Source organism: Saimiri boliviensis, chromosome X, assembly GCF_048565385.1.
Source record: "Saimiri boliviensis isolate mSaiBol1 chromosome X, mSaiBol1.pri, whole genome shotgun sequence".
Classification (NCBI taxonomy): Eukaryota; Metazoa; Chordata; class Mammalia; order Primates; family Cebidae; genus Saimiri; species Saimiri boliviensis.
In genome coordinates, this window is record NC_133470.1 from 131,680,891 (window position 1) to 131,690,734 (window position 9,844).

Consider the following 9,844-nt stretch of genomic DNA (forward strand, 5'->3'; position numbering starts at 1 on the left):
AGGAGTCAGGCTGGCTGCACCAGGGGAAGGCAAAGAGAGAAAACAAGTAAATTATAAGTCTGTCTTTCTTCATGGTCCAGAACATATAAACAAAAAGCGGAAGCAGATAAGCCATAGGTCTGCTTTTGTTTATGGCCCAGGACATGTGGCTTCCTGTACAGATAACGTACATAACTCACAAACTTCCTGCTTACTATCAAACGCCTCAATTTTTCAAACAGCCCAACTGACAGAAGAATGCAAGTTAGCTTTCTACTGCCTCGGGTTTCTCAATCAGCCCAAAAACCATCCTATAAAATCTCCAGCAAGCCTTTGTTTTCTTTGCAGTGGCTCCTCTCTTGCAGGATGTCCGTTGCCTTCTCGCAATGTATTTTTCTTTCTCTAATAAATCTGCCTTTCTCTACATACAAAACTGTCTTGGAAAATTCTTTAACTCCTGCACCACCAACCCAGTTAGTCGACGCTCCCCTGAGACAATAACCCTTCACCTTCCCTGTGGAGTCCTGCACCATGCTAACCCAGGGGCCCCTTGGACATGCCTGCTTTGCACTCACAAGAAAACAATTTTGGTCAGTGTGGGAGCAGCTTGTAAAGGGCTCTTGTGACACTCCCAGCCTGGTATCACGCACAGCAAGTGGAATTTCATTCCATCAGCAGCTGTTTTGCAATAGCCCTGAAGGACCATCTTGGAAAAATCTTCATTTTTGCTAACAATGCTAGGAATTCTACCTGATGGAAAAGGAGTTTGATTTTCATATCACTTTGCTGGGTAGAGAAGGCAGAGAAAATATGCCATGTTACACATGGGATTTCCTGTTTTGATTACCTCCTTTAGGGTTGGATGAGTGAATGCAGGAATCAATTAATAGGTGGATAACGGAATCCCCACATCCATTAGCCAGTAGTTTCCTGGGGCAGACCCACCCTGAGCAGTTGTTAAAACACAGCCTATTGGCCGGACAGAGGCTCACGCCGGTTATCCCAACACTTTGAGGGGCTGAGACAGGAGAATCTCTTGAGACTAGGAGTTCCAGGCCAGCGTAGGTAACATAGTGAGATCCTGTCTCTACAAAATTAATTTTTTAAAAAAATCCTGGCTTGGTGGCACTTGCCTGTAGTCCCAGGTATTTGAGAGGATGAGGTGGGAGGATCACTTGAGCCTGGAGTTCAAGGCTGCAGTGAGCCGAGATCACACCACTGCCCTCCAGCCTGGGGAACAGGGCAAGACCCCGTCTCAGAAAAACACAAACAGCAAAACACAGTTTGTTGGGCTCCACCCCCAGAGTTTCTGATTCAGTCGTCGGGGGGAAAGGGGGCGGGGGTAGGGGTGCGCAAAAAGAATCTGCGTATCTCATGAGGTGGAGGTTCATGCTGTTACTGATCCAGGAACCACACCCTGAGAACCACTAGCACAAGCCATCGGATACTCTTAGGCCACGATAATTGTGGCTGCAAATTTTCTGCCTAATCGTGCCAAGTAGCTGACACGCGCAGTTCAAAACTCCCCCCGACTCAGTGTTTTGGGGTGTTGTTGGTGGGCTGCCCACTCTACCTCCCAGCACTTTCCTGGATAGTGTTAGATTTGTGTGTTGGAGCACAAGCGGTGTGTGTGTGCACACATGTGCACACCACCTGTACTGCTGTCCCTTTGCACACCTCCATTGCTGACCACTGACCTTCTCCAGATTCTCTCCTTTGTCCTTCGAGACCTTCTGAGTTTTCTTATCCAGCAAAGTAAGCTAACATCTAAGACCACAGGAGCCATCTATTGTTTCCTGAGATTTGGTGCCATCTAGTGGCTAACTTGAGAATCTTTGCTCAGATCTAGAGAAACTTCTAGAAAATTAACTGAGTAGCCTGGAAAGGTAAAAACACCTACTTGTTTACTCTCCAAGAAAGGCTTCCTGAAGGACAAGGATTAGCTCAACACGATAGGAGTCAAAATGTATTTCTTGCTCTCCTGAAAGCTGTGATAAAAATTAGAAGTCAGCAAAGAATCTCAAATCATGTTCCACTGCATCTTTATCTTGAATGATTTTTTGGAATTGATTTTCATTTCCTTAATGAAACGGAGTCAGGTAATACCAACTTTGTATTTGCCTCCCATCTCATTTCTCTGGCCCTCAAGCCATAAACAGCCCACAGATAGCAATCCAGTTCCCAGGTGGTCTGATCTACAAAGAGATCTGTAGTTCAAGGTACAGCTGGTACTGATCAGAGGAACATCAGGGCCTGAAGGTCACTGAGGTGTGGAATTGTTAATAACCACTGTGGTTCAGACAGAAATCTAAGGTATCAGCACGATACCACAGGCTCTCAGAATCCTGGGAGGTCTGAGGTATTGTATATATGTGATTTAGACTTTAATAGAAAATTTAGGCCGGGCGCGGTGGCTCAAGCCTGTAATCCCAGCACTTTGGGAGGCCGAGGCGGGTGAATCACGAGGTCGAGAGATCGAGGCCGTCCTGGTCAACATGGTGAAACCCTGTCTCTACTAAAAATACAAAAAATTAGCTGGGCATGGTGGCGTGTGCCTGTAATCCCAGCTACCCAGGAGGCTGAGGCAGGAGAATTGCCTGAACCCAGGAGGCGGAGGTTGCGGTGAGCCGAGATTGCGTCATTGCACTCCAGCTTGGGTAACAGGAGCGAAACTCCGTCTCAAAAAAAAAAAAAAAAAACCAAAGAACAAAAAAGAAAAGAAAATTTAAACTACTTGTTACAGGAACAAAGGGGAGGAAATTAGGGATCATAAAGGAAGCTGCACCTTAAAGTTGATGTTTGGGGGACTGTGATGGGTCTCAAAACATGGTCTTGAGACCAGCAGCATCAGCACATTCTCAAGCAACATCCCAAAACTACTGAACTGGAAACTCTAGGGATACAGCCTAGAAATGAATGTTTAAGTAAGCCCTGCAGATGATTCTGATGCACATGAAAGTTTCAGAACCACTGGTTTAAGATAAGCTTTAGATGCCCTAAAAAACACCCAGGAGCATTTAGAAACTCTACTAGTAAATTCATGGAAGAGATAATTTATTACCATAACATAAGCCTGCTTCACTTGTATGTTTTGTTTTCAACACATAATAATTGTAAGCCTTCTTCTTTTTTAACATACAAAGTTGCCTTCTAGTTTGTGGTGAAATAAAAAGGATTATTTATTTGCTTTCACTTCTTTGGATTTTAGAGAATACAATATTGGTAAGTACAGTCTCCAAAAGTAGCTCAACAGTCCTGTAGACATGGTAATAAGTTTTTTTTTTTTTTTTTAAAGAAAATGTTCAACTTTAATATCAATCAAAGAAATACAAATTAAAATAGCAAAGAGGTATCACTTCTCAACTAACAAACTGGCAAAGATAAAAAAAAACTAATGTACATCAATGAGGGTATGAGGGGAAAAATAAAACACACAGTCCTCCAGGTAGAAAGATAAAGTACCAGAATCTTTCTGGTAACACAAATCACAAGCCTTAAAAATGGGCATATCCTTGACTCAGCAATCCCATTTCTAGGGATGCATCTTAGAAATAACTAATGATATATGCAACAATGAACATATAAAGATGTTAAACATATTTATAATTTTTAAATTAAAAATTTTAAGAGGGAATTATAAAATCAGTATGCCCATATGACAGAAAATAAAAATCAATCAGTACAAGATTTTTTCCAGTTTTTAAAAGGAAGATTTATTTAACAAGTTTCACTTAGTACAATACGTCTAAATGGAAATCACAATACAAGGAAAGATTTAAACCAAAGCCTCAGAATCTCATACAAACGACACGACCAAACTTCTAAAGTATTGGTATTACATCTTAAAATTGTCCCGTATCCTTTAAAAAAAAAAAAAAAAAGAAAAAAGAAAAAGTGTACACTCACGTGCCTTACAGAGTATTAAACCAAAAAGCTAGAATTAACAAACATGCCAAATGTTTTCACTTTGAATCGTAGACACAGCTCCTATATTTGAGTTTTACAGAAAAGCATGTTTCTCAACATGCATCCGAAGTTTTCAATGTATTTGTGGTATAAGAGCAACATTTAACATAAGTGAAACTGCATTAACCTAAATACGCTTACTGCTTAAGTACACTCCTACAACATAACTAACTTGAGAAAAGCTAAAAATCGTTTAAACAGTTATGGTCAATACTGAACTTTGTTATTATGTCCTAGATGAATGTTTCAGTGTTCAAAATTACTGAGCTTAAAGTTTCAAAATAATCTCAACTTCCACTTTACAGTAAGCATGAATCACAAGCCTGTAATGCAAAACTGTTAAACTTAACTTTTGTTTTCTTAAAAAAGGAGAAAGAAAGATAAAGAAAGAGAAGCTGACCAAGAGTGATCAGAATCAATAATATTTCCCATTTACCAATCATACTGGATATTCTAGACATCCCTCCCATTCTATTCAACTCCCATAAATGTACAGCTTTTATATCTGGAGTAGCTGTTTAGTGCTCCTTCTCTACCTAAGCAAGGTTTGACTGATAGTCACTGGAGTTTTCCTGGAGAACTTGGTCATATCCACTCATACTGCTCTGACCACCATAACCACCTCCATAACCACCGCTCAGCTGCTGGCTAGCAGGACCTCCATAACTAGACTGGTTGGATAAGCCCATCCCTCCCATCATTTGGCTACCATAAGCGCCACCACTTGCCCCTGCTGTAGAATTCAAAAACAGTTCTACATAGCTGTGATCATAAGCCCCTCCACTTGTTCCTGCAGTAGAATTTAAGAAGAGCTCCACATATCTGTGTTGCATATTAGCCTTGTCTTTTGCCATAGCTGCCACAGCATCTTCATGAGTAGCAAATTCAACATCTGCCTCACCAGTAACTCTGCCATCAGGTCCAATTTCAATATGTACTCTCATGGGATTAAGAGGTGAGAAGAAATTATAAATATCATTCTCAGTGGCTCTGTAAGGTAACCCCCTCATGTGTACACAGTGCCCTGTGGTGCTCTGGAAACTGGACCCACCATCTCCATATCTATGATCAGACATTCCTGAAAAACAGTAATTGAGGTCTCTTCCAAATCTATCAGACCCAAAGCCATATCCATCATTATAGCCACCATAGTCATCATAGCCTCCATACCCTCCACCATAGGCACCACGCCTCATCCTTTCAAACCCAGCTCCTCTGCCAATGCTATTATACCCTCTGCCAGCCCCCGGCCTATCATAGGGACCTGGCCGCTGCATAGCCATGAGCTTTCGAGGGGGATCATAGTGGGTTCGAACTTCAGCTCGGCTACTCTTGAAGATCTCAATGTACCTGTGCCCTATTCTTTCCTTGTGTTTCTTTAAGGCCTTCTCAGCTATCTCCTGCGAAGCAAACTGCACAAAGGCTTCCCCTGTGCTTCGCCCCTGAAAGTCCACTGGCAGTGTCATCCCATTTGGCACAATTTCCAACCCCGAAAAGAACTGAACAATCTCTTCCTTGCTACAGCCAAATGGGAGTCCTCTAAGCCGGACGAAGCCATCGTTGGCAGTATCAGGGCTATTCGGACCTGTATGCTTCAACACCCAATCCATTTCAACACTGTTAGACTTGAATACTTCAACGTATCTGTGTCCCATGGTTTCTCTGTCCTTCTTCAAAGCCAATTTCACTTCCTCTTCAGATTCAAGTTCAACAAATGCTTCACCACTTGGTCTGCCTTCTCTGGTGTAGATGAAACGAATACCTGATGTGCCATTTTGGATCTTGCAATCAGAGAAGAAGCGCATCACTTCATCAGCTGAGCAGGACCAGGGTAGGCCCCTGACCTTCACCACGAACCCCTCCCTGCCTTCCGTGCTCAGCATCATGGTGACTGTTGGGCTCTTGGTGGCAAGTTTGGCTCAACACAATTTTGGTGTAGCTGGAAAAAAAAATAGCAGACTACTGTCATGGAAAAATGCTCATAATACAGTAAAAGAAAAAAGCAAACTATTAATAGAAAACTCAATTATGCCGACAGCTTTTCTGTAAGACGTCTGTATAAACAAAAAAGAATTCACCAAATTTTTAACTCATTCATTTTTTAACAGCTATTTATTCAATGCCTATTACGTGTTGGATACCATTAAAAATTAACAGCAATTGGCCAGGCACAGTGGCTCACACCTGTAATCCCAGCACTTTGGGAGGCCAAGGCAGGTGGATCATCTGAGGTCAGTAGTTCGAGACCAGTCTGGCCAACATGATGAAACCTCATCCCTACTAAAGATACAATTAGCTGGGTGTGGTGGTGGGCACCTGTAATCCCAGCTACTCAGGAGGCTGAGGCAGCAAAACTGCTTGTACCCAGGAGGCGGAGGTTGCAGTGAGCCAAGATCACACCACTGCACTCCAGCCTAGGCGACCAGAGCAAAATTCCATCTCAAAAAAAAAAAAAAAATTAATAGCAACAAATCAATGGGAGATGTCAACAAATAAAAGATGGCTATATCTGAATATATAAACATAAAAAAACTTCGCTAGATCAAAAGATTAAACAATAATTAAAACACAAAACACAGGTTATATACGTTCTTTTATATATATATATTATATATAAAATATCCTTATATAAAAATGTAGGCAAATCAATAAAATCAGGGAAATATTTAGGCTTCAGAGATAAACGAAAAAAAGACATTATTGGGAATTCACACATTCATTTTAGAAACATCTTGTAGTTGCCAAGTCCAATACTTGGCTCTGGCATAAAAGAATCAATAAGCCCACAAAAGGCTTATGGTCCTACAGGGGGACCATATGTAATCATTAAAGACGTAAATGCTAATAGATATTATACTTGCCATGACCCTCTGGGTGGGGTGTAAGCACAGTATCAAGAAGGGAGTAGTTGATCAGTTCTATTGTTTGGAGGCCAAATGGTTAAACGAAACAGACTAACCTGTCTAGGGATCCATAAACATTTTTTAAATTACGATGAAGCACAAACAGGAGAGGGAAAAGCAAGAGAAAAGGCTGGCAAGGCACAGATCAGATCCAAAAGACTTTCATACACAAACACTAAACACCTTTTACGACTTTTAAACTGGGGAGTATGTGGGGTGATTTCACCAAAACCCTTTCAGGCAGATCACCCTGGCAACAGTGTGGCACTAAAACAGAACAGGGTTGAGGTGAAACTACGGAGATCAGTTAAAACTCGTCTCTTTCAATGCAAAAGGTCTCAAAAAAAAAAAAAAAAAAAAAAAAAAACTCGTATAAACTTAAAGATATGTTAAAGAAATCACCTAAGCAACAGGAGTAAAATGGAGAAAAGATATGATCCACACATACTGAAAAAAAAGTGGAATCTGTGGGACTTGATAACAGATTAAGTATGGGAGAATACAGGTATAAGAGGATACAGGAGAGTTATCCATAAATGTTCAAATTTCATCAATTTCCAGCACGTTAAAACCAGAAGTAATCCTTATTTTTCACCCATCAAGATAATGGAAATTAAACAGTGACATTAAATCAGTGCTATGCAGGGTTCACAAACTAATACATTACTAGAGGAGTTACAATATAAACTATTTCCTTTTTGATAAATCCCACTATATCCTGAAAGCAATTTCATAATATGTATAACACCTTTTGACAGCAAATACATTTCAGTTATGTGCCCTAAGGAGATGATATGAAATTCAGACAAAGATTTATGGAGCAATATATTCTATGAAAAGTACTTTATTAAAAAAACTGGAATATTGCAAATTTTAAAAGTTACAAAAATATTTAATAATATGAGAAATTACTTATGCTATAATTGTAAGTGACCCAAAAGCACAGCTGCTTTACAATCTCAACTATGTAAAAAATACACGTTTCCATAGCCTTTGACACAGCTAGAATCCTTCCAGGAATCTAGTCAACAGAAATACTTGGAAATGTTCCTTGCAGCACTCTTAGTAATGGGAAAAAATGGGGAAGCTAAATAGCCATCGTTAGAGGAATGGCTAAATGAATTATACTTTATCCTTAAAATAATACAATGTAGCCATTTTTTTTAAAAAAAATCTATCTGCCCTGACCCAGAAAGATCTCCAAAATACATTAAATATACATAGTATGATTCTATTTATATTACAAGATTCGCATGCATGTATATATGTATGTAAATAAATAAAAGAAGATGTGGGAGCAAACTCGTTTTTGAGAACAGTGAAGGGTAAGGGGAGTGAAGTGGGCTTTTCGATTTTTACACTATACACTTCTATACAGTTTTCATTCTTTAAATTCGCCATACTGGGTTTTTTTTTTTAAGTTAGAAAGAACATATTAGTGGTTACTCTGAGCGATAGGTTTATGGCTTTTCCACGCTATTTTTCCAATTTTTTTATGCAGTCTTAATTTTCTACAGAAATAATTACTTTTACTTTAGCAAAAAAGTAACATAAAACAAAATATGTTCGCATTTCTGAGATTTGGTATAGCAAATTTTATAAAATTTTCTAATTTTGTATGTGGATGGTTTATCTGATATGATCTGGGAACACCGGGCCTCTTAGAAACAAAGTACAAAGTGTAATAACGGCCATAAAACTACAACTACACTGAGAAAACAATTTAACATTTATCGAGTCCCTATTATGTGCCTACCACACTGCATCTGCAGCGATAACAGTTTTTCTATTAACCATCCTAAGGTCTCAATGACAGATTTACGGGCTGTTTTTTAAATTTCATTTTGTACGCTTTTTTTTGTTGTTGTTGTTTTTTGTTTTTTTGTTTTGTTTTGTTTTGTTTTTGCTTGCCTTATCGCTGGGATAACCCGTCCCATTTAATACTCTATTTCTTAAAAGCCTCTCTATAGGGGCAGGGAGATTCTACTTCATTACTGCATCTCCTGGGAAGGCCATCGGGACTGTTGGCTAAAGTAGGAACCAGGACTCTTTGTGAGTTAAGAATTTGTGTATTTATACGCGTATTACACACATTTTTTAAAAAACTGTAACGACATAAGGTTGAGTAGTCGTCTCCGGGTGAATTACGTGTATTTTAAAATTTTATATTATATTGTTATTTTTCAAACGTTCGAAATTGAATATGTATATTGTTGTTATCAGCAGAAAAATAAACATTATTCAAATACTCAATTCAGTAAAGTAATTTATTGTGCGCCTCTATCAAGCACGCATTTGCCTAGATGTGACTCCACAGATAAAATTCACTTGGGGCCTCCCGCTACAGACAATCAGGCAGTGTGGAGGCTGAGTCCCTGAATGGAGAGACCAGCACGCAGACCACTATTTTCAGTATCTGGTTTTTTTAACTCGGGGCCGTGGTTTTCAAACGTTTTTCACCTTACGGTCACCCTTAGGGGTCCCCCGAGACCGGCCCAGACAGACAGATATACAAAAACACATACACAGTCATGAACGTCCACCATTTCCCCACCAGGCGCAGCACAGGCGGCTTCCCGGCACTGAGATGGGGGGAGGAGGGAGAGAGCGCGAGGGGGGAGGGGAAAGCAGAGAACGAACGAGGCGGAGGTGGCCCCCGAACCCCGCTTTGGTCTTCATCATCACCACCCCTGGGTCCCCAGTTCCCACCCACACACCAACCTCTAGCGATACCGGGTAATTTTCCTCCTTCTTCCCTCAAACGGCTATAGCGAGACGGTAGACGACGACCAGAACTACTTCTGCTCACGTAAGCGAGTAATCACGTGAGCACCTACGTCATGTGAGATCTCGGTCACGTGAGCAACTCTCGGCTTAAACTCGGGATCACTAAGGTGCCGCACTTCCTTCTGGTATGGAAATAGGGCGGGTCAATATCAAGAAAGGAAGAGGGTGATTGGGTAGCGGAACGTCTTACGTGACCGATTATTGGCCCA

At 40.5% G+C, this 9,844-nt stretch overlaps 1 protein-coding gene across 2 annotated transcripts; it reads right to left on the reverse strand.

The window, feature by feature from the left end:
* Window positions 1-3,666: 3,666 nt before the first annotated feature.
* Window positions 3,667-9,691, reverse strand: HNRNPH2 (heterogeneous nuclear ribonucleoprotein H2). Of its 2 annotated transcripts, none has more exons than XM_010350854.3 (2): window positions 9,582-9,691; window positions 3,667-5,884 (listed from the first exon to the last, which is right to left on the reverse strand). In XM_010350854.3, the coding sequence occupies exon 2, from the start codon at window positions 5,829-5,831 to the stop codon at window positions 4,482-4,484; it is 1,350 nt and encodes a 449-aa protein (XP_010349156.1). In that variant the 5' UTR covers window positions 5,832-5,884; window positions 9,582-9,691; the 3' UTR covers window positions 3,667-4,481. The 2 variants fall into 2 exon arrangements, with proteins under 2 accessions (XP_010349156.1, XP_003940188.1); XM_003940139.3 differs by having other exon boundaries at window positions 9,570-9,691.
* Window positions 9,692-9,844: the final 153 nt, after the last annotated feature.

Coding starts and splice junctions, on each gene's coding strand:
- HNRNPH2 (XM_010350854.3), bottom strand. CDS start 5,831: ATGATGCTGAGCACGGAAGGCAGGGAGGGGTTCGTGGTGAAGGTCAGG.